The 25,737-nt window shown below is 38.3% G+C and overlaps 1 protein-coding gene across 1 annotated transcript in view; it reads left to right on the top strand.

The window, feature by feature from the left end:
- The window catches only part of SRFBP1 (serum response factor binding protein 1), an 84,631-nt gene that overhangs the window by 44,711 nt on the left and 14,183 nt on the right, over positions 1 to 25,737 (top strand). Inside the window, exon 4 of the mRNA XM_072860433.1 lies at positions 13,004 to 13,075. Within this exon, the coding sequence (XP_072716534.1) occupies positions 13,004 to 13,075 (72 nt within the window). The remainder of the gene's footprint in view (positions 1 to 13,003; positions 13,076 to 25,737) is intronic.

The following is a 25,737-nucleotide window of genomic DNA, read 5'->3' as shown; positions in this document are numbered from 1 at the left end:
AAAAAGCTGTTCATGGATATGAGTTTTCTTCTTTTAGTCACAGAGTTAAACATAAGAAGTGGAAGAGAGGAATAGATGGTTAGCTTTTATAGTGTTGGAAAGCTAACAGTGGATTTTTGTGGCAGTCAGTGCTGGAAATGATTCAGAAAAAGAGAATGAATGACAGAGCTTGATGATCCAAAATTTCAGGGTAGTGAAGATACAAACACTAAGACACTGCAGAATAATATTACAAAACTGGGCAATAAAATGACTAAAGACATTCAAGAGTGATAAATGCAAAGTAATGCATGTGGTGGTGAGAATTACATTTCCAATGGTTCATTTTCACTGGATCGAAACTGGCTATTACCAGTGAGGAGGTCAATATTGGAGTTACCATAGATACCTATGTGAAAATGCTATATTGCTATTCAGTGTCTTCAGACAGAAGACAATCTGTTGCTATTTAAATCAATTGTTTTACTGTATACTGCATAAGTTTTCTTAGCGTATTTAAAAAAAAAAAGAAAACTAGTAGAAGTATAAAGAAAAGTGTCGAGGATGATCAGAGATCTGGCATAGCATCTACAGAAGGTGTAACAAAATTGAAATAGGATTCCTCAGGATACAAGGTGAACTACTGATGTTGGAGGTTTACACAGTTCATGTATTGGTCCTGGATAGTTCTTTTGCACTTTATATACCAATATTTTGCTCAGGAGCTTTTAGCAGCCAATTTGGAAATCTACAGGTACTGAAAAAAATAGTATTTTTCACGTTTTGTTGCCAGATCTCTTCTTTCCACCTTTAACCCTGACCTTGGGTAAATGAGATACCAGGTTTGCCTTGCTCAAGTTTCAAGACCTCTAGGAAAGGACAAGAAGTAATTTATTTTCTTCACCAGGTGCTTTAAGAAAAGACTGGCGGAGGAGTACTTTCCCGGAGATAGTGCATACTGGGAAGAGGAATTGAAAAAGAAAATTATTCCTTTCTCCATTCTGTCTGATCTTTGAACCCTCTTTTATGCCCTCTGGAAGCAGACAAAGGGGCCGTGTGCATGGCTCTGAGTATTCATGCAGTTCTGCCTTTTTCTGCATCTCTCCAGGTTCTTCTGTCTTCATTATTCATTTCTGTTTCCATATCTGTTTCAAACCAACATCTAGCGGGTGGGGATTATTAGCTGGATTGCACCCATTTGTCAGTCACTGTCTTCATTGGGAATGTTGTGAGAATATAGCACATGCTTTTCCTGGCTGCTTTGGTGGCAGTCTTGCTGGCTCAAGCTCCTGCTGAGAGAAAAGAGGCTACACTGAGAAAGAGGTGGCTTTCTGCTAGTTGTGCATAGCGTCCCCTTCTGGCAAGTAACGCTGTTTTTCTTTAATTTTTACAAAAACAGTTCATCTGGCAACCAGCAATACTGGCAACGGTTGTGAATACCGGGGATAGTAATTCAAAACCGAAGATAGGTCCAGCCAACACAGGACTGCTTGGAAATATGTTAACCCTGAAATTGCATGTGGTTGTTATTTTAATATTAGAAAAGCAGCGTGGAACAAATTGCCAGTACAGAGTGAAATTACAGATTGTACCAGTCCAAATGAACACTGACATTAAGAACTAAAAGATGTTTGAAGAAAAAAGAATATTCAAATCACGATAACATTGGCATCATCATGCTTGCTGTACTGAATAATCCAGTGAGCTTGGTTTTTTCCTTTTTGTAACTTTTCTTTTGAATGCTTGTAATTGTAGTTTACTTTCATAATACCTTCTATTTCTGAAATTGTCACAAGATTACAGACTTGCTAACTTTTTTTTTTTATCCTATGGTGAAAACAGTGACTGTTGCTCCCTGAATGTGGCTACTGAATCAGATGGGAACCTCCAAAATTAAACAATTCATTTAGTCTAATTGACTAAATAAAATGCCAAGTTCACAGTGTTCATCTCGGTAGACTGATGTAATTGCTGGCATTTGACTTGCATACCTCTTGAAATATTAAATTAGTTTATAAACGTGGCAGAAAAGAGCAGCCTATACTTGCCAAATAAAGTTTGGGTATTTTACAACAGCTTAAACAAACTAGCAGTGTTAACTCTTCTTTTGGGGAGTTGTTTTTTCATTTTGTTTTGTTATTAAACTGCATGAATAAGTAGTCTTTGCCTCAGCTGCGTGCTCTGCTTTTAAGAGAGCTTGTACAGCGTAGCAGAATAAGGATATTTAGCTAGAGAAAGGTAACGATTTGAACAACACTATGCTTATAGGAATATTGTGTAGTTTTGTTTGAGTATTTTAATAACTTTAATTTTTCAGAGAACAATAAAAACAGAAAACTATAAAATTTTGTAGTGTGAAACTTAGTAGATGAAAACTCACAGGTTGACATTGAATTTCACTTGGATCTAAACTGAGACAGTAATACTGTAGACATTTAGTAATGTTTAAAATTGGTGCCAGCAAAAACCTGACACCAGTGTAGTTTACAAAAAGAACAATTGCTAGGCAAGTTCCACTTGAAATACATTCTTGTGTTCTCAATGATTAACTGTAATTTTGGAGTGCTCTTTTTTTAATAGGTTAGTAATAGTTAATGCCCATCAAAATCAACTACCATATATTCATCTAAAGTGAGATGGTTGTACAGCTTTTGATTTTTTGGGAAGTTCTGTTCTGATCATTTCCTCTAGTGACTTCTTTGGTTTTGTTATTTTAAAATGAGAATTAAGTTTTACTATTTTTTCTTAATCTGTTCTGTAGTATTCCTGCCCAAGTTGTTATTAATCCAACAAGGGTGAAAATGAATGATTTTGAGGAAGATTATTTTATCTTCTGAGAAGTCATATATTAAAATAAAAGGCAAGTTAAAACAACATTAAATTCTATAAAGCTTTTGAAAATGTAAGGCAATCGATGAAACATGCAAAGTCATTAAAAAATACATGACATTTTCTATAGTGTATACTTTAGGAAAATTAGGAACTGTAGAACCCTTTCTTTTTATGCTTTCCTTCCTCTTTGTAATACAGAATCTAGATATTTGATAAGTGAAAAATACTATAATTACTGTAGGACATAATAATAATCTTAAACCCTAATGATACAGGGGAATGTATTTAAATTATAATTCACTTAATTTGTCTGCAATTAGAGAGAAAATGTCTTCATTTCTACTGGATAAAACCTCTGGTTTCAGTATGTGATGATATAGAACAAGTCATCCAGTCAGGTTGCTGGGGAAAACTTCATTGGCTAGACTGGTGGAACAAAAAAAGATCTATGGAATCCTTTTTTGTTGTGGTTTTGCTTTCCTGTAGTTGTCTGTTCTTTATGACACAGGTATTTACTGTAAAAGTTGGCTTCTGTGGAAAGCTAAATCTGTACATCCGCATACTTTGAACTTTTATCAGGCTTACTACATTGGCGGTAAGCTTAGCACAAGTTTAACTTCTTGAAGTCATTTATTAAAAGAAGATGTCATTCCTGAAAATGTGCAAACTTCTGAAATAGTATTTATTCAAACAGTATTAGTAAATATTTGTAAGACAGATAGTATGAAAATAGTTCAATAGTCAGAAGTTCCCACTACATGCAGAGCATTGCAAATTGGAAAGACATTCCTACCCCCATTGTAATGTGACCTGTCATTTTCACTTAGAAAAAAGCATACATTAGTAATATGCTGATTTATTTGTCTTGTTTATATTAATTTTGAGTGCAGTTATGCCTCAACACACAGTGTTTACTCTGTCAGTATATTATGTTATACTAGATGAAAACGACTGGGAATCCATCTTCTCAAACACATTCACCCTTCAGTCGTTAATTATTGTCTTTTATGGTCTCTGTTACCACCCAGCAGACTACTGTGTATTTTTATAAGCTTTACATGTTTGCACCACTTAGATTCTGTGTCCATCTGTAATTCAAAAAACAAAGGTTTATGCCAGCGAGGTGCCAGTGAGTCACCAAAGAAACCATGACAGTAGCTCCCAAAGAGACTCCCTCACTGTCTCTATCTGAAAGGTGGAGGCTGTGGCATAAATATGGAGAAACATTGAAAATCCTGAGTGTCGCTTTACCAGGAAGAACGGCGAGTCAACCTGAGCAAAGCAGAGAGATCTTTAACCTTAGTGTGAGTGGATTAAGCATGTCTTGTCTTTAATTTCTTTACCTAAGCATTTTATAAATGTTTCTATGTCTGTTTCGAGTATTACAAATAAATGTTTTTAATTGCATTTTATTTAAATCTAGCATGAACTGAGTGTGACTTGGGAGGCATAGCAAGGCATTTCTCTGTGTAATATGGGGGGATTCTGCAAACTGGGAGAGCTGAAGTGCTGAAGTTTCCCAGCACATCCTCTGCCCTGAGCCCCAACTGTGATTCACCCAAGAACCCCAAGAATGAATCCCCATTTCAGCTGCATAGGCCAGCGGATGAGCTGACACTTCGGGGAGTGGTGGGTGCAGGCTTTTTCCAAATGACTGTTCAGGAAAGCTTTTAGCACAGAGATACCTAATTACTTACTTGACTCATGAAGGGCAATAATATTCTGAACAAGTGACTTGGCAGTCTGTATACCTTCGTAATTTTCTGGGCATCAGTCAAATTGAGACATGTGACAGAGATGGCCCTAACAGCACCATCCTAGACTCCCTGTGAGTCAATCTACCTCCGATGAGACTGTTATCAGCCCTCACTGGATTCTCACCTGTGGGTTGAAAACCTCAGTCCTCCTCAGCAGTAATTTGAAACTCTTGGTAACTGTGGCATAATGCTTTCACATCCACAGATGTGAAAGCATTACGTAAAGCGTCTGTTTGCAGTCTGCTGCAACAGGAGGCAATGTCAGGCCTTTTTAGAATTGAAATGCTGAAATGCTGGATTGAATTCCTGATGAAAAAAATCTGGTTTTTACTTGCCACGCTTTCAGATTGTGCTGTATTTTTGGTAGAAATATATGGGTGTGAAGAGTGGAGATTTCTAGGGGCTGCTAGCAACAGAATTTTTAGTATCAAAGTAGTGCTACTATATCCATTTAAATTAATGTATCAACTTATATTTTTGTTAATTAGGAATTAAACATTTTAATGATTATCCAGCCTATTTCTTAGCACCAGGTGCGGTTGCACCATTCAGGTATTCTCATGTTGTCATTTGGCCAGAGGAGATAAATGGGTTTTTGGGATTACTTGTCACAGTCAACAAAGCAGGAAATCATTAAAAGAAAAGTCTGAGTCTTTAGGTGTCAAAAGCTTTACTGCAAAAGGTACAGTCACAAAGAAGTAGCAAATACAGTATTCTGAGTTTACCTAACACCAGGTTATAGTTAGGGAAATTTCAGACAAATCAGTAGACCTCTCTGGAAGGATTTTATGTAATTTAAAGGTGGTGGATAAAGATGAGAGTGACCTGGATTGCCTGGATTCCATTGAGGAAAAATGTAAAGCCAAATGGAAGATTAAATTTCCTGGACTAAGGAAGACTACAGGCTCTTTGTCTAGAATGAGAGTTCTCTTCTTCTGTATGATATTACCAAGACAGATACTGCATCCCATTTTATTCCTATTTTAAAAATCGTAGTTAAAAAATGAGAACAAATGCAGAAAAGAATTACAGAGGTTACATACAGACAAATTTTCATTCTGTGGTAGATGAAGTGCAGGACATTTAATTACTCAAAAGGAGGCTGGAGAGGTGACTTGGTAATAGTTTGTAAGTACTGTCAGGAAGGCAGCCAGCTGCTTGAAAGTGCTTAATTTCGTCTGTTGGTAAAATTACATAGTGATTTTATAATAAAGCAGATATCTGTGTAGTGCTGATCCATTTAATAAACTTATTAATAAGCTTAAGCCACACTTAACTAGACAATATCAGATTTTTACTTACCAGTTTAAATTTTTTGTCCTACTGTTCTGTTTATTAATTTTATCCAAATTCCCCTTCTGGCAATACTATTCATCTTGGTTTCACATCTGGTAAAATGGGGGCTTGGGGTGACATGGCTTAGGGGGTGGATTTATTTTATTTTTTTGCATAGGCAGAGTGCCATTTAGTTTGTTATGGCGGTCCACTAATGAGACTTACATCTGTAGAAATTCTCGTGAGAGTATGTGTGTGTGTATCTATATATATTTGGGTCAGAGTTACTGACAAAGGATTTGGATTTGTAAACTGTCAGGGGAAAAAAGTGTCACTTTTTCTTCATAATCAGTTTGGTATAATCAATTAGAGTACTGCATTTCTTGAAAACAGGCCTTCATAGCTGAAACAAACTTGTACTCTTATCATGGATTTAGTTTCTTTTTGAAAAGCATAAATGTTCAGGTGAACCATGGCTGATTTATTTCACTGCTTTGAAGCTATCCCGCTTGTAAGTGCATGGATCCCATTTTTGTATACTTTCACTATGGTAGTATTTACACTGAGTCAAAGACTACTTTTGCTCTGAACGACTAAAATACTGACCTTTTACAGACTTAGTGGAACAAATTGGTTATGACAGGAAGCCATGCAGTGATTAAATTATAGAAAAAAGAAGGTGAAGACCTGTTCTGAAATGAGGTTTGGGGTTTTTTCCTATCCCTTTTTCCTCTCTTAGGAACCTAGAAAAATGACAGAAAACAGCAAAATAAGACTGAATGCTGTGGAAAAATATAAGAAACTTTGTAAGACAGTAGTTCAAACACCTGTTCAAGGGTAAAAATTATGATAATGTTTTAAAAGATGTAAGTGCAGCAATGGGTAACAAACTACAGCTGAGATTTCACCAGATATATTTGATTTTTGGTATAGGTGTTCTGTTATGTACTTGTATATACCCTGATTCTATTACTTATTTTTTACAGAAATTCCTCCATTTTCAGACAAAAATCATCTTACAAAGATGGTGTATACAGAGTGATTTCATAAGGAAAGGCTTAACACTCATACAGCTGAGAAAATGTGAAAAAATAATGAGGAAAATTAATGAATTGCATGATAAAGGTAAAAAGGAAAATACTAGTCCAAACAGAATTGACATTGGGTAGTTTTTAATAGTGTGAGGACTCCTAAATTGCTTCCACAGGCCACTACTGGCAAACTTTTTTTTTTCTGAGTCATCTAAAACTGCCTTAGACAGCATAGCTGGGAATACATTTTATGTGAATAATCTTGCATTTCTAAGCTGTGTCAAAGCCTCATCTGACAGGGTTTTTTTGTCTTTCCTGTCTTCCGAAGGCTGTTTGATAAATTACATTTCCATACCCATTAAGTTAGAAACTGTATCTTCTTCAGTATCACTTGGATATAGTGTCATCTGAGCAACCACGATCAATATTGGCATTAAATTGTATTTTCAGATGCCATTTATGCTTGACATACTTCTGTTCAATACAGTCTTGCCTTTCTGTGTAAGGCAGTTATGGTTTATTTAAACAAGTTCATAATTTGAAAAACCAAAAAACCAAACTTTGCTGTTCTAAGTTTCTGTAAGTAGTGGGGCAAGCTCACTGTCTCTGATACTGGCGTGAGCTCACTGCCTCTGGTACTGGCATTCACTTCAGAGCTGCATGGCTGCCCCACAGCTACCCACGCTGCGCACCGCCATATCCCTTCCTGTGCTCCAGCACTTCCTTTTCCCAGCCCAGGCCAGTCTTTCCCCACCAATACTTAACTTTTTCCCCGAATTTGGTATTTTAGTGTGACGTCGTAGGCAGTCTTAGCTTCGTGTGCTATTACCAGGACATTTACCTGGCAAGATGTGTCCCCTGCCGAAAGCTGCCCTGTACTCCAACCTTTCTATGGAGCTTGTCTGTTTTTCACAGATCTGGATCTGTAAAATCCAGCCACTCTGTCAGCTTCTCGTGTTATCTGTCACATCCAGCAGTTTTCTTATGTCACGTCCAGTAGTTTTTCACGTCCTGTTTATTCAGCTTAATCTCAGGCCAAGGCCTAGTCGTCTGCCTACAGCCATGATGAGGTCCAAGTGGCTATGGGGTCGGTTCACCTGATGTCCCCCCGCTGCCCACCGGAGCGTGGAGCAGCTGCTTGAGCAGCAAATGCCTGGAGGAGCCTCGATCTCCACATTGTGAAAATTGTTGAAAAATTGTGCAAATCCCAGCTCTGAAAGTCAGGCTGGTCATGCTGCTGCTGCTCTGTCACCTTCGACACCTCCTTCCAGTCTCATCTTGGTTGCTCCTGTGGCAGTTGTTGGCTCGGCTCAGGCACCAGGACAAAGAGAGCTACGCTGTAGTGCTTTGTGTCATGTACATCAGCCTGCAGAGTGTTACCTTGCTCACGTCCCTGTCTCTTAAAAGGGTTTTGTAACAGAAGTTGAGGTAGGGGTGCAGTCTATAATTAAAAGAAAACGATCTGTTCCCCTTGTTGCTTACTACCCATTACCCATCAGTGCTGGCAGTGTATCTGAAAGTCAGTAGCTCTTGTTGTAATTGTAGTCTCTTTCCCACAAGAGAAAACATGGTCAGCATGCAAGGGAGAAGGGTCTGTTGATCCCGACAGTTGTTTTTCATCATCCCTCAAGAGGCAGTCAGTACTTCAACACCTTATTTTTAAGGCTTTTATTTTTTAGGTATTTGGGGGTTGTTTAAAATGTTTGTCAGAGATGATTTTCAAGGAGAGTAGGAGAGGGTTGGTTGGTAGGGGGCTTTGTCCGTATTTACCTAATCTGGGATTATTGTGGGCCTGATACCTCATAAGGTAGCATACTTATCTCATTCCCTCTTAACTTTTGTATTCCCTCTTCACTTGGAACATAACACCTCATTAATCTTAGAAATTTACTGGCACAGGGTGTTACAATACCAAGTATTAACATGGAAAACAGCTATAATCTGTGAGGGCATGTGGAAGGTGGTGAGGGCATGTGGAAGGTGGTGAGAGCATTCTTCATTATGAGCCTCCAGCAGTGGACCTTTTCATTGCTAAGGGGATAATAAGTGAAGCAGGGAAGGGGTGAACATACACACAGAGAGGAACAGAGCTGGTGGACAAGGGGTAACCGAGACAGTGACAAAGCCAAGAAGTCTCCAGTCACTAAGTAATGGGCCATTAAGAAACTACTGGTATTGCTTTGGGAAAGGCCAACCTGGCCTTTGTAACTGATAAGAAGGGGAAACAAGATGAACATGAGGATTTGGGGATATGAGGGGACTTCTGGACTATGCAAAACTTACTAAACAATGTTTAGGGGGCATAGGTGGGACTGGGTATCGGAGGGACTGGTCCCAACCAGTGCCAGTCAGTACACTTACCTGACCAAGCCCTGTGTCTGATCACCACAGGCTGTCTTATTTTTATAAAATCTTTTCTTAACTCTCTGTGTAATCTGATCCTTTATCCTGTATGTGCACGTGCTTTAAGGACTAGGTGCCAGCTATTAGGGGGACCGGCATGAGTGGATACAGGACCAGCAACTGGAGTCAGACCAGGGATGTAGGTGCCCCAAGCCTATGGTGGCAGCAGCAAGAGCAAGTGAGGGTCTCAGCTCCAGCCACAGGGGCAGGAGCAGCACGTGTCCCAGCTGGGAGGACAGGGATAGTGTGTGTCCTGGGCACAGCTATGGGTGAGACTGGGGCGAGTGAAGCAAATGAGGCGTTCAGCGAAGCATCTGGACTGGGACTGCAGGTGGCAGCCTGCGTGCCTGGTGCCTGCTGCTGACAGGGGCAGGCAGAGTGTCTGTATTTTCACGTGGTTTGACCCCACACGTGTGTCTCTTTGGCATGTGTAATTCACTAGCGAACTTCAAGTTGGACTGGCAGCGAGTAGGAGGCGCTGGGTCCAGGCAGGGGTATCAGGTGTATGGAGGGACCTGTGAGTGTGGGGTGCCTGTAAGACAAGAGTGTGAGTGCATGCATCTGCCTGCTAGTGACTTGCTGCCAGACAGCAAGTAGGAGGCCCATGAGATGGATAAAAGGGCTCTGGACCCAGGCAGAGGGGTATTAGATGGAAAGAGGAACATGCTGTGCTGATACTTGAGGAATCCATGAAAGTGCATGTGCTCATGAATCTAGAGGGAGTGGGAGGGGGCATACTCTCAATAGTGAGCTTCAATCCTGACCAGATGAAAAGGAGGAAGAGGTCTTGGCTGGCTGTACTTAGGTTCATGTGAGTCCTGGGAGTGTTACATGTGGGTGCTGTCAAAGGCAGTGCCTTGCCCCTGGCAGCTAGCTGCATAGCTGAGCTTCACTACTGGTTGAACCTGCCAATAAGAAAGCAACTGCTGCATTTATGGACCTGGGATGCAATGAACCTGGGATGCAGACCTCTGAACTTGGGCTCCAGCAGCAAGGCAGGGGGAATCCCTGGATTGGTCCCGGAGATGCTGAAGGTGGCAGCTGCTTATAACATCCCTTAACATAGTTGGTGAAAGAAGATTTCATAATAGATATTCAATACAAAGGTTCTCTTTGTGAGTCAGGAGTTGTTGAGCTACATACATCTCAAAGTTGAGAAAACTGTGCCGGGAAAAATATCACTAGATCCTTTTTCTATTTCCTTGTCTGCTGCTGACCATTAATAGACACAGAAGAAAGGTCTATTTATTCCAATAACTTGATTTATATGGCTGCTTTTACAAAACCAGGGTGCTGCTGAAGACGGTGTAAGTCAAAAATGCTTGTTTTGCCTTAAATCTAAGAGAAGTGAAGGAGATGCTTTATAAATTTGGGGGTTTAAGCCTTAACAGGAGGTTCTTGGCCTCATTCTGTGTGGTAAGCATTTCAGTGAGGCTCCATTCATGACTTCACATTCCAAACTGTAACTCTTCCTCCATTATTATGAATGATTCTGCAATGTTAAGGGAATTCTGTAATGTTGTCATATAAAAATTAAACCTTTGACATTCTAGTGTAGGGATTGCTGAAGTTTACCTGCCTCCCCTCTGAACAAGGTTGCTGCATTCAAATCCTAAAGAGGCAGGAAATAGGCAGTTTTACTTGGCATTAAGATCGTATAAATTATCTTTTTTTTTAATAAAGCAGCAGCTTGATGTAATGAATAGTATTGGGTTCCAGAGCTTCATTCATAGCTCCCAACCAACTATGTGACAGTAAGCATGTCGCTTAACCACCGTGTCCTACTTTCACCATCTGTGAAACACTTTGGAAAGTCATGGAAAACTGAATCGTAGGTCTTTTCCATCTCTAGATTCTATTAGGTCATCCAACTGTCCATCTGCCAGTAGAAGATTGTTTCCTACATCCACCAGTGTTTTTCCAGTCTGGATTCTGTCCTCCAAGTGGCTTCCACCAGTACCTTTGGGAGACAATTTTGCAGACTTCTAGACCTCATTGTCAGGAAGCTCTTCTGACATTCACAAAAAGGGATTTTGTTGTTGTTGTTGTTGTTGTTAATTTAATTTCGTTCTGTTACTTTATTCCCATTATTATATGCTTGCTTATAGTTTTAAGACATATGCAATTTACGCAACACCTTAAAGATCTAGGTAAGATGCAAACTCTCTGTAAGGTATCTAATATATAGAAGGAAGGACAACATAAGGTTTTGAAACACAAGGTATGACCGTCTATTAGAAAGTAAGCTTCTTGGTTCTTCCAGAAATTACATCCAAGGAAGTGCGCAGACTGCTCCAGATTTAGGACAGAAACAGGGTAGAATATGGAAACTTAACAGTGGAGCAGGATGTTAAATGAAAGTGTTGGAATACTTATCAAGGATGATAAAGTAGGGAAAAAGAGAGAAAGGAACAACTATAATTTAGTTGTTGAACATGAAGGTCTTTCCCTATTATGTAGTACATTTTTTTCTAGACATTTGTAAATTATGTCTCCCATAATTTGATTTGCATTTGAATCTTTGCTAATACATTAATTATTCTGAGCCAATAGTTACAGTAGTTGTGTTTAAGGGTTTTCAGTTAGCATCTGTCTTGTCCAGATCTGAACATAATGTTACCTACAGGTACAGCCCAAGCACCTGGACATGTCTTATGTTCTCAAACTATATTACTTTGCATGGACATTTCCAATTTAGGTTTTCTTTTTCCTCATTGGCCACAAATTTGTGGCCAATATGTTGCAAATTTATGTTGCAAAATTACTGTATTTTATGTTTAAGCCATCTACTTTCCTGGAGTTTTAGAAAATCAGCAGATAGTTTTCTTCAGGTTTTGAAGCCACCAGCATTGTGATATAGGCTAGATCTAGATGAAAGCTATCAGAATAACTAGGTTTCTTTGTACAAAGTTTTTCATTTTTCAGACCTATGAATGTGTGGAATTTATTTAGACTCTGCATAACAGTAGTTAAACTGCTTTTAAAATGGCCATCTGGCAAACAACTGGTATGTAACATGATTTATTTGACACAGTGCCCTAGGAGGAAAAAGCCAATATTCAGTGCATTCAATTGATAAAGTTAATAGGGCATTTTGTAATACAACATATATAAAGTACATATTTTAAAATAATGAGAAATCTATCGTGGGGGCATGTTTTGTAAAATATTCAACTTCTGACAAAATCCACTTGACCAGGATTTTCATACCTCTATTTCAGCTGCCAATGGAAATTCTTAAGTCCAGGAATGAAAAATGCATGTGTAGTCAGTCTCTTCAGAAAAGAGAATATTTTTTTTCTCAACTTCATTTTCATTGTCTTAAACTTATATATTCACATATGTTGATAAGTTCTGATGTAACTTTGGAGTCTAAGATAAGTGGGGCATTTCAAACCTTCAAAAGTTTATTTGTAGCACAGCAATAAAGGCAATTTAAACATTTCTGTAAATAAAATCACCCTTCTGCATACTTTGCTGTTGAAAATCTCTATTGCCCTCAGTAGTAGTAGATACAGTCAGATTAGGTGTAAATAATGTTTTGGAAGTCAGTAAATGTAGCGTCTACATACACAAAAAAACCCCTCTATATAGCAAACTAATTTTCTTCCTTTAAGAGATCAGTGGGAGATGCCATGAAATTAGAATGTTTATGAGGAAGGTGAACCTTAGAAAGATTTTGTAAAGACTGATCATAAAAAGAATAAATATATCTTTCATCCACAGGAAATAAAGCCAGATGAAGTTACCAGACTTGCTCTTAGGACGGAAGTTAATTTTGAAAGTGTCTGCAAAAAGGTAAGGTTTGTTGTTTTTTGTTTTCTTTCCCCTGCTTCTGTGACTGTGAGCGCGCTCCTTAGGAAGAGGTGCGTATGCAAGTGGAAGTACGTGCATGTGCACAGTGTGTTCTATATGTTATATTGCGTCTTCATTGTAGACCTTATTTCTTTTTTCTAAGGAAATTTATCCACTAGGTCATATCTACAAAAAATTGTATAGCTGTTCAGTGCAAGTGGCTTGTCATCTAGGCTGGTGTGCTAATCCCTAGTAACTGGAATAGAATACCAGGAAGCATAGTAGTGGGTTTTGAGTCTTTATAAATAGATTTGGTTTCTTTATATAGTACATATGCATGGTTCAATTAGTGTAAATAATCTAAGCTTTCAACAACAGTTGGGAAAAGGCTCTAAATACTTTTAGATGCAGAGAGAAGTTTCCACATGTGAAAAAACATGACAAACGTTAGCCTGAAATAAAGGTGGAATTTTAACACCCCTGTGGCTCATTAATTTCAGTGCAGTGTTTCTCCTGAAGCACACTGATGGTATATTATTAAATATTAACTGTCTAACTCATTATGTCTAAAAGATTAACAAAAGACATACAAGTGGGAAGATGCTTGTTGAAATAAGCAGTCGAGGTTGAGAGCAGACAGGACACTCTAAAAGAGGAGTGAATCAGAGCAGAAATAAGTACTGTCTTAAGGGATGTGCTGCAGAAGTGATGCCAGATAGCAATTCTGAATCAATACATGAAATTGTGTATTTTCCTCCCATTATCCTAAATTCCTGTGGGTAGTCCATGGAGGGAGTCTGAAATTGGAAATGCTTATAGTCCACAGGGCTAAGTTTTAATGTAGAATTGGGTCATTTACTCCTATAATGGCATCATTAGTTTGTAATATAACTATGCTATTGCAAAGCATAGTCATGTGTGATGTAGTTCAGCTCTTAGCATAGTGTGCAGCAGGATTTCCATGCTTCATGTGAGCAAGCTCAAGTTAATAGGAAAATATCATAGGAATTTGGTATTTCTGAAGCAGTGTTTGGATGGAAGCATCTTATTGCTTTTCCTTCTCTTAATGATAGAAGAGACTAAGGAAAAAGTCACAGATATACTGACATACAGCTAAAAAGCAGCATTCTTCTTTTAAATTTATTTGACCAAGACTTTCCAGTCTGAAGGTAAGCTAGTCAGAAACTGGTTACTGTAATGTTAGAAATGATGCAGAAGTGAAGATTCTGGATGTGTGAGGACACATGGAGAGGGATTTCATGCTTGAAGAGGGATGCTAAATTCAAACAGTAGGATATTTTGTCACTTCCTGTAGGAGATTCTTCTGCCAAGAATTCAAATGCATCAGGCTTATGCTGGTTGCTTGCATAAAGTATAGGAGCCCCAAAATGAAATAATTGATGGTATTGTTTTAAAAGAGCTTACAGTTGGAATTTTATTTTCTAAGAGGACAATTTTATTGCCAAGAATACAGAAGGAATATTATTAATCTTACTAGTTTTTGTCCCATTATTTTTTTATGTATTCATAGTCATGGCTGACTGTATGCTTTCCATATTTACTTAAAATAGGCTTTCATTTAGCTGTAATCCTTGAAAACAGATAATACAGGTGTCTTCGTGGAATTGTTTTGGGTTTTAGAACTGTTGTTATTTCTGTTACTTTCTGCTGCTGGTCCTGTTTTTCAGTGGTATGAAAGTCTGTTAATCTCACACCTTGTCGTGAACGGGTCTCGTTTGAAATCAAGTTTATGGATGGGTACTGATGCTTTTTTAAACCCATAGAGGGTTTTTAACCTCACTGCAGTAGAAGAACATGTACAATTAATTATTACAGTACTGTTGACAAGTGGTGGCTAAGCCATCATAACGTTATTGGTTGCTGTTGGTTGGCCATAGCATATCCCCAACTAAAGAAGGTATCCCTTTAGTGCTTTAACAAAAGTTAATTTTCCAATATATTATTTCTTCTTTTCCCACAGTTAGTTATTATACATACAAAAAAAAAGTCATTGATTTTCTATCCCTAGCAATATTCTGTAGGTCACATGAAACGCAGACCACACTGTTTACCTTTTCATTAACTTGAGTTTCGAAATATTTGAAGGAAAACATCCTGTGGCTGTTTTCATTTTCCGAATAGGTTTGTTTTCATTGATAAAAGGCAATCTGCTTTTAATTCACCGTGGAATGCTGAATATTAGTTTTGCATAGTGGACATGTAGTCAAGATACTTCTGCCCACTGAGATTTTATGTTCCATTACTATGTTTCCCCATATATTTTTCAGAATAAGATAAGCATACTTTTCTATTTAAAAAGAGTTTGTGTAGATTTCAGTCAAGTATATTAAAATTGTGCTAAGTGTTTAGCAAGTGTCACTCTAACTTGAGTTCTTATGATTTAGCTGTCAATATTGCTGTACTGATGGTTGCTAATTGACGGTTCCAGTTGGTTGGTTCCAGTTGGCGGCCGGTCACAAGCGGTGTTCCCCAGGGGTCTGTGTTGGGGCCAGTTCTGTTTAATATCTTTATCAATGATCTGGATGAAGGGATCGAGTGCACCCTCAGTACGTTTGCAGATGACACCAAGGTGTGCAGGAGTGTTGATCTGCTTGAGGGTAGGAAGGCTCTGCAGAGGGACCTGGACAGGCTAGATCGATGAGACGAGGTCAATTGTATGAGGTTTAACAAGGCCGAGTGCAAGGTCCTGCACTTGGGCCACAGCAACCCCATGCAACGCTACAGGCTTGGGGAAGAGTGGCTGGAAAGCTGCCTGGTGGAAAAGGACCTGGGGGTGTTGGTCGACAGCTGGCTGAACATGAGCCGGCAGTGTGCCCAGGTGGCCAAGAAGGCCAATAGCTTCCTGGCTTGTATCAAAAATAGTGTGGCCAGCAGGACCAGGGAAGTGATCGTCCCCATGTACTCGGCACTGGTGAGGCCACACCTCGAATCCTGTGTTCAGTTTTGGGCCCCTCACTACAAGAGAAACATTGAGGTGCTGCAGCGTGTCCAGAGAAGGGCAATGAAGCTGGTGAAGGGTCTGGAGAACAAGTCTGGAGAACAAGGCTGAGGGAACTGAGGTTGTTTAGCCTGGAGAAAAGGAGGCTGAGGGGAGACCTTATCGCTCTCTACAACTCCCTGAAAGGAGGTTGTAGAGAGGTGGGGGTCGGTCTCTTCTTCCAGGTAACAAGTGATAGGACAAGACGAAATGGCCTCAAGTTGCGCCAGGGGAGGCTTAGACTGGATATTAGGAAATTTTACTTCACTGAAAGGGTTATCAAGCATTGGAACAGGCTGCCCAGGGAAGTGGTTGAGTTGCCATCCCTGGAGGTATTTAAAAGGCGTTTGGATGAGGTGCTTAGGGACATGGTGTAGTGGTGGTCTTGGTAGTGTTAGGTTTACGGTTGGACTCGATGATCTTAAAGGTCTTTTCCAACCTATACGATTCTGTGATTCTGTAATAAGCCAATAAGATTTGATAGCTGCAGAGTGAGTTGGCAAGAGTCACCAGCCACATGACACAAGACTTCTTCCTTTTCTAATGTATAAAAATGTTATAGGGCTTAGTGCGTTACTGTAAGACAAGCAGTAGGTGAACAGTTCTTCCTTGTGCACCTCTGTTGAAATATTTTTAATCCATTTTAATATGGCTGCAGCTGGCACCATTGCTATCAACAGGTGATAAATTCTATTGCAAGTATTGTGATGAATGTTGCCATGCAACTTTAACTAGGCTTTATGTTGTTGGTGCTTAGTTACAGCTTTTGAATAATGGAACCTGTATTTTCTAGGTTTCGACTAAGTTTTTGTGCACTTTCTGTACACAGTTGTGTACTGTCTGCAACAAATATGTTTGCCGGCCATTAATAAAATTAAAAAACATGTTGCAGATCTGTTGTCTAATGTTTTTTTAAACTAGTATTACCAGCTGTGATTGTATTTTGAAGTGTTCTTTACAGCATATGTATCTGAATTATTATAGGAGGCTTGGTTCATTAGTGTTGTGCTCCAGCACACTGAAGTTATAAATCGGAAGCTAATCCTAAAAATGGTGTTCATTATATGCAGGAAACTGACTTGGGAACTGGCAAAGATCTTAACTGTTATCTTCAACTTATTGCTAGCATAGGTTTAAGGTAACTTAGGTTAAGATAGGCAGGATAGATAGATTAATATGTATTAATATTTTTCCAGTATTAGAGAAATTATATGTATCATCTGTGCTGTTTCTCCAGAAAAGGGGACATTGGTCCACCAGTGAACACCTTCATCATAACTGCAGTTGGTTTTGTTGCCTTTGCACTAGTGCTAACAGATTGTGGCACCGCTAACTTATTGTGGCATCTCATTTAGTTTTTCTTCCAATAAGTCTTTGGTATGTAGGATATGAGAAAAAAACCCCTGTGTTTTAAACACTGAGAATGACAGAATTCTGCTCCAGCATAATGGAACTTTCTACTACAAGCAACGGTCTGGAGTGCCATCTTGCCTTAAGTCAAAATACTTCTTATTTTTTCTAAATAATAAAGTCTATATGCTTCAAAATTCAGCGACTTTCAGATTTGGGGGCGGGAAGGGGGGATTGAAACTGAAACTGTGAAGAACTGTCTTTTTTTTTTTTTGAGTGAAGAATAGAGTGCCACTATACATTATTGTCAGAGCTTGAATTGAGCATATGCTTCTGACTTGCAGAAATACCAACAAATATTTGCAGATGATAAATACATCCTCTGTTTTTTGCTTCTAGATACAATCTTCACGTAACCTTAGTAGTATAGTTTTCCTTCTTTTGCACTGAGCTCTAATCTGTGGTCCCTGAGAAGAGCGCCACCTTTTCCTGCTATGTTCTATATTTTCACCTGTTTCTCCAATCCCGTCATGTTTTAATCATGCAGATGCTTGTCTGCAAAGAGGATTCTGCACAGCAAATTTTGAGTATACTGTGATCTTCAAAGTTTGGGGCCATGCCACATCCGTCTGAGTCTCAAGATTACTGAAAAGCTTGCCACAAGTTCTAAGTGTGTTGAGAAATTCCTTCTAGACCAGAAATGTAAGCCATTACTAGCTCTTAGAAGCTTTTTTTTTTTGCTAATGTAAGGCCTGGTGAGCTTATTTTGGAGTGCTTCATGTCCAGGAACCAACTTTGTAGTGTTTGGAATTTAAAAGGAATTCAAAGGCTTTTAGAAACAGGATCTCAGGCAGCTCATACACGGCTATAGAGAGACGTGCCAGGATTTGTCTGAGCAGCCTAGTGCACAGTATGATTTTGGTCATTAAAAATCTAAGCTGCCTGATGAGGACAGCTGTACTTAACATGATGTTGGAGGGATGACATTAGTGCTGTCTAGCTTCAGGTCCAGATATTGTTAACGGATGCCCAAAGGCTGTTATGCTACAGTTAAAGTTCTGGGCATTATTTCAGGAGTAAGTGAATTTAATATCTATGGCTCTTTACCTATATGGCTCAAATGAATTTGGGATTGGGGAACCAGCTAAAATACTAACAGTAATAAGAAAAGGTTTTCTGTGATTTATCAAATGAGAATTCTTCTGCTTCACACATGAGAAGACCCTGTTTCACCTCCTAAACTCCTCCGTGAATTCACTGGATCTCTGGTGTGGGACTAAGGAAGTCCTTGGGCACGAAGGACATGAGAAAGAGGTAGAAAGGTCTTTCTGCCCAGGACAGACAGGAACAAAAAGTATGAAGTTACAGGACTGGTTATGTATTACCTTTGTTTCTTTCAAAAGAGTGTTTAAATCACATTATCAAAATAGCATTTCTCAGATTCATATCACCTTCTTTTTAAACTATGCAGGTGATGGCCTGAGATTAGTCTGTTTATCAGTCCACAACTTCTCTCTCACCAGTAACTAAAAAAAGAGCAAGGATAAGGTAGTCACAGTGCTTGTGTTGTTTTATGTTCTTCTTTCCAGATTTACACTGAAACCATGTTTCACACCAACAATCTGTGAAAGGCAATTTATGAAAGGCTACTCACTTTGAGGCATTAATTAACAGTCAGTACGTAATTATTTGGAGCATCAGGTTCCCTGGAGTATATCACTAGATGGTAATCTTTGCTACAAGACACTAACACATACAAGACATGGTTACACAACCAATAACAAATGCATAACATTTATTCTAATGGATACAGTTATTTATTAAGGGAATTTTAAATTTGATACTGCTAGTACTTTTTAACTGTGTGACAGGGAAAGGAAGGAAGGTGTAATTTCCGAATCAAGTAGAACTTTTGATTAAGCACATCTGCATCTGAGGAGGAACAGTCATACCTGTATTTTCTAACTTTGAAAAATAGAAAGATTTATATTTTAGCTGACAATCCTAAATGTACACTTCTGATCTTTGCCTTAATTTATTTTAAAAATGTACTTTCTAGTGGAAAATATATAAAAACAAAACCTCTGTATTCTCTGTGGATTTAATCTGAGGAAATGCTCTAAATCATAAAAGGGGTCTGATGCTAAGTCTCTTGCAGTTTAATTGAAGACTTTCTGTTAACATCAAAGGCTTTGGATCAGGCACAGAATGGTTGCTGTCTTTCATTTGGGCTTTGGGGGATTTTTCCACAACCTCCTCCCTTCTCCCCAGCCCCCACACACACACCCCCCGCCAAGCCCCCCTGAAGAATTCTACTCACTACAAAAACATTCTGATTAGGATAGATGTTATTATTGATATAAAACTTCTGTTTCTGTTGTTAGTGCATTTAATAGCAGCATAACTAGATAATTACTTATGTGGATTTTTAACATTCTTTGCTTATGAAAATATTTTGTTTGCAATCCATAAACCATAGGGAGAGGACTACTGTATGAATCAGACTTTTGTGTAATACTGAAGCGATAGTCTATCAGCTTTGTATAATATGCTTGTCATTAATTCTTTGCACTTTGGTGTTTTGTGGTTTGATTTTTGGCAATGTTGGGGCGAATGGCTGGTGTTTTTGAGGGACCCATTAAAAACTTTATTCACTTTTGTTATCTAAATTCTGGTTGTTACACCCTTCTTAAATTAAAAATCATGTATAGATAATCAGAGCATAATTATAAGAAGAATACGTGATGATTTTGATAATCATCATGCTTCACAATTCATGCTTCTTATCATCACGCTTCATAATAGCTTTATGATCACCTACCCCTACTCTGTTAACAATCTCCATTTCTGCCCCCCCTTCTTTCTAAGTATCAATTATTGGAAACGTTATCAACCTTACTTGCATTTGCTTCAGAATGAACGTGTTACCTTGTACCTACAAAGATGTTTCCATTCTCCAACAATGTGTTTATGCTGAGAACAGTAAAATAATAATACTCCATTTATTTTCCTACGTGTTAAAATGTTATGTTCCTTTCTTATTTCAGTATGGAAATAAAGGTATTCATTTGCATATCAGGTACCAGATATACTTTTCTCTATGTAATAGTTGCATCTGTCAACATCTTGTGTTTTTGGAAATGTTTTGCATTGATTTAATAGCACAATTTCCTGTAACACAGGCTAAAATAATTGGCTTGATGCTGGGAATCAGTGTTGCAGAGTTGAATTCTTTTTGTCCTGAGTATTTCAACTCTGTTTGAATGGAAGTTACACTAAATGTATGAAGCCACTGTTTCCTGAGAATTTTCCATGTCAAACAACAGATGTTAACGTTAAACAAGAATGTCTGTGGTCTTCCTAAGACTACTGAGGAAGTGAAGAATTTTGCATTCGGTGATGAATATCACATTCAGGCGTAAATACTTTCTCTGTGAGACTGATTTGTTTTTTGTTTTCTTTTCCTGAAGGTTCCTCATCTTCCAGATTTGATCACTTGAACTGCGAGCTGTTTAGCATGTCTTTTACATATACTCCTCGATATTTTAGAGCCTAGAATCCATTGCTATGGCTGCAACTGAAGTTCTATGTCAGTATAAAACTAAGTGTCAATTTTTGACAAATCTTTCTCTACTCTTCTCCCACCTACTTCTCCACGCAGTTGTCCATCTGTCTGCTAGCCCAGGCAGATGGTTAGCCATTGTTATGGTTAGCCATTGTATGGTTAGCCATTCCTCCCCCACCCCCCCTCTTCCCCTTACTTTCTCTGGGGCAGTTTGTAGATCTCTTCTCCATTAACCTCTTTGCATTTAAACTAGGCTGCCACACATGGGCCTCAGTAGAGTCACCATTTGAGAGCAAGGAGATAGACTAGACCAAAGTTACCACCATCATCTTCAACAGCGGAGTAGCAATTGCAGTGATCTCAGTTTAATTAGCTTAATTAGATCTCAGCTTGGATTTTGTCCATTCTGGAAAGAATCTTTTTAAAGTGCAGTATTGAAATAAACTGCTAGGAATTTGGCAGTTTTTCACAGAGATACTATGTTTATCTCTGTGAAATAGAGATTGGAATACTATAAGATAGAGATAGGATACTATGTTTATCTCTGTAAAATAGGCTGTATCCTGTCAAATTTTAAATTACTAGTCCAAGGATCTTTCTACCACTCATTTGCATTCCTATGAAGCTGTATTACTTCATTGTGTTGCCTGGCTGAACGGATTGTTCAGGATTATTAAAGTGTATTCCTGTCTTTAGACAAGGCTCAATCTCAAAAGCGATGCGATTGCTTTTGATTTGAATATGCTCATTTCAATTATTTGGTGTGTCAGACCAGAATGTGAGCAAGCATATTGTTGTCAATAAAGTTCAGAGGGAGTCAATTCACATTTTTGTAAGCGATATTTGGCTGGGATCATCTACGTAGTTCAGACACAATAAACACAGTTGCAAGAGCATAAATGAACAAAAAGGTAGGTAGGGAAGAGCAGTGTTTTTAAATTCAGATATGCCTGTGGTAGTGATGTTGTGATCCATGGTGCTTGACATGCACATGGCTGTAGTTTTTCAGTCCCAGAAAGATTTATATCACAGCACTCATGAAACACAAGCAACTCTCAAGTTTCATTCCTATTTTAAATGAGTATTTAAGTGATGTGTATAAATATCTTACTGGATATGAGCTGTCATGGGAACAGTGGAGGAAAATGTTAGAAGTAGTCTTGTTTTTATGCTTTCCTTGAAGAAATTGCAGGAAAAAAAAGTAGTGTAACAAGAGGTTCTCCAGGTGTGGTGGTTGTTTTGGTGGGTTTTTGTTGTTTTTTTTTTTTTAAATAAAGGAAGGCCAAGTTACTGATTTCCAGAACCTCTTTGGTATCCTTCTCCAAAATATTGTTCAGACTTACATCAGACTTGCATAGTCTTGGGCAGACTTACATCAGACCGCCCAAGAGGCAGGCAGAGGTCCAGAATCTCAATGCATGGATGAGAGTATGGTATAAAAAGGAGAGATTTAGGTGTTTGGGGAACGTTTGGGGCAAGAGGAAGCTGGAAGGATGGAGGCTGCATCATAATCAAAATTGTGCGAGGCTGCTGGCACTGAAAATTGTAAAGGTCATAAAGGAATACTTAAACTAAAAGCAGGGGGAAGACTATGTGTATGGAGGAACATCTGATTCACAGTGACATGACCAGCAGGGGACATGTGGCTACTTTTCAGGATGTCTCTTAAAGGCTGAGGAGGGAACAGTTTGGTCCAATAAATACTGAAGGTAAATCAGACTACCTACAGTGCCAGTTGATTGGCACCTCCAATACTAAGCTACAGAGAAAGGTTGTAGATTATGAATGCTTCCATACCAATCCTTGAACCAAAAAAATTAATGGGGGGAAACTAGAATGCCTGACATATAACGTCATCAGATATAATAGATATCCTCCTTCCACCAGGTCTTCAAGATAATTAATTAAAGGTACCATCTTTACAGGGATAATGAGGTAGGATGTGCATGAGAGCGGTGCTGTGTTGTGAAGCACTGACTGTATTTTAAGTCTAACAGCACAAATGTGTTACAGGAAAAGAGAAGCACTAAGAAGCCTTTTGAATGGAAGTTCCAACTGTTGTGAAAGTTTGGTATTAGTAATGTGCTACAGCCTCCAGTCAGAATGATAATGGTGAACAGAAAATCTTAAATGATATTAGAGAAGCTACAAATTTAGGACATTTAGGATATTAATAGTGAGAGTTCTCAGTTAACCCTTAATTCTTTTGGGTGCTAAAGAGAGAATCTTTAAATTGCATCCTTTATGTATCCATAGGAAAAGTAATCAGTTTATAAAGTTGATCCACATAAAGAGGCAGGGAGAAGGGTTTGCTCAACCAAATGAGAAAGCAAAATGTTTTCCCTGTCTTGTCATCTATCTATCTGCTAATCCTCTAAGTATTGGTACTCATTGAGCAATTTCAACCAAGGTTACTGGAGGTGGTTTTGAAAGCATTAACTTCCAACAGGTTGTTTTTTGTGTGAGAAACCAAGATCAGTGTACCGCTGAGGGGAAAGGTGGCCATGGTTCATTACCTCTTGATCTTGTTTTGAGAAGCACCATAGAGTTGGCACAGAAGATAATCCCAAGGAGAGAGAACGTAAGATAGAACATAGAAGAGTTGGAATCTTTCATTATTTTGGTTGCTTAGAGAACTTAAAGTGTTAAGATGTCTTTAATATTATATAAACTATTGTAATCACTTATGTTAAAGACTGACAGCTACTCACACATTACTAGCTGGAAAAGCTCTTTCTGTATATATGCTTTGTAGTGTGACTCAGAATTGCATTACAAAATCAGAAAAAAAAAAATCTGACATTCCTGATATTTCTAAAAATGAAAAACAGCTGCTGCTCTCTCTTGCTCCTTTTACAAAAGAAACTCTACCAGCTTTTCATTACATATCATATAAAAATAAAGTACAAAACCATTCTGATTTCTTCCCCCCTTTCCTATTCAGATCAGTTTTTAAAGTGCTGCAACTCAGAATTAAGAAATTGAGATTTATAAAAATGAAAACTAAAAAAAAGAAGTTATGGAATTCGGAGGGCTCTTTTAGCTCAATATGAAGCCCATCAGTCTGTTAACACTGGAAAAATCAGATGAAAAGTGCTGGAGGCACTATTGCTTGAACTTTTTAAAACTTAACTGTAGAAGGAGAAAAATTAGATGTTCTTGAATTATTGGAATCCTGTTTAAAGAAAAATCTCATATATTGGGATCTCAATGAATGTAGCTGCTAAGACCAGCTACCTTGTTACAGCTTGGTAAAATGAGAGCATAAGTTTACAGCCTATTGCCCCTCTATGGCAAGATTACTAGGTAAGAGAAAGTATGGGAAACATGAGGTAACTAGTCATTTAGTGAAAGTATAACAGCTTTAAATTTAAAGGGTGATGGTCTAGGTTTTTTTGGGTTTGGAATACAAATAACTGCATGACGATTGAAATGGTTGAGTGATTACACATGAGGAAAATTCTGCATTCCAAAGTTCAGTAATAATAATGTAATGGCCTAGAAGATGCCCGAGAGCCTCTAAGGTGATTGTTCTGTGTGCCATATGGTGAAATACCTGCTATATAATGTGAACATCCAGGATTTCCATTTATTTTACATCCATCATCTACTGATATGCTCAAGTAATATCAGGGCTTCCATATATATCTGACATGTGTTTATCATTAGAGTGAGTTTTGAATGCATATACTCCCTCAATAGACTTAATGATGGAAAATCTACATTTTGGTGCCAAAGAACTGGTATGTTTATCTCAGATGTTTTAATAGTTTTTCAGTGAACAGAATTTGTATTTCCATTGTCTTTTTCAGAAAGTGGATGAAAAACATATAGATTAAAATAAAGCTGTTTTCAATTGTGCACGAAAATTGCAATGCGGTATGCCAAGAAATTCTGTCTTGTTTTGATTTGCATATTATAACATGGCCTAGCCATGGTTAGTGTGTGCAGTGTTCGTGAAGTCTTTAAGTCATCTGTGCCTCCAAATCCCTGGCTCTCATATTTAGTTCCTTCAGCAGTGCTCTGAACATAAATACATCTCTCCTGGGAGTTTTATCCGAAGACATTGACCTGACAATACTTTAGTTATATATAGGTGTGTTCCCTGGTGGTAAAAAGTGAAGGTCTGAGCAAGACAGGGTTAGTTGGCAGGGATAAATCTTTTACCTTTACATTATAAATTATCTGAAGTATACCTGATTAAATTGGAGCTTGTTTTTCAAATGTTAACTAGTTTTGAGGCTTTGCATGTGTTCTAAATTTGGTCTCAATTGTGTCTACTTTCTCTGTTATAAACTTTCATATGTGCTTATACATATGGTGCTGTATCAGGCTGCATCTGACAAGTGATAATTTGCGGTTTGAGCATCTGGTTTACAGTGAAATACTGTAAGGATGTCTCAAGATTACATCCCTGAAAGTTCGTTACAGAGTTTTGTCACCAAATTGACTTCACAAGGAGAGTGGTGGATATCTCAATTCTGAAACTTCTCAGGTTCATCCAAGGCAGAATACTGTGAACTTCTTGGTCCATTAAATAGTTTTAATAATATGGATCTCATCGCTGTATTTTGCCAGTTTATTTGCTACCATCTGCTTCCACTCAGTCTTTGGACATGCCCTTGATGCACAGCAGGATCTTGGGAGCTCAGATGCATTCAGGTCGTAGTGAACTTGGACAATTCTGTTTCCTGCTCAGCTTGCAGCACTGCTTGAGTATTGGTCTACTTTGCGTTTGTGCTCTCTTTTCTA

Source organism: Ciconia boyciana, chromosome 4, assembly GCF_034638445.1.
Source record: "Ciconia boyciana chromosome 4, ASM3463844v1, whole genome shotgun sequence".
Taxonomy (NCBI): Eukaryota; Metazoa; Chordata; class Aves; order Ciconiiformes; family Ciconiidae; genus Ciconia; species Ciconia boyciana.
This window is presented reverse-complemented; position numbering and strand designations above follow the sequence as displayed.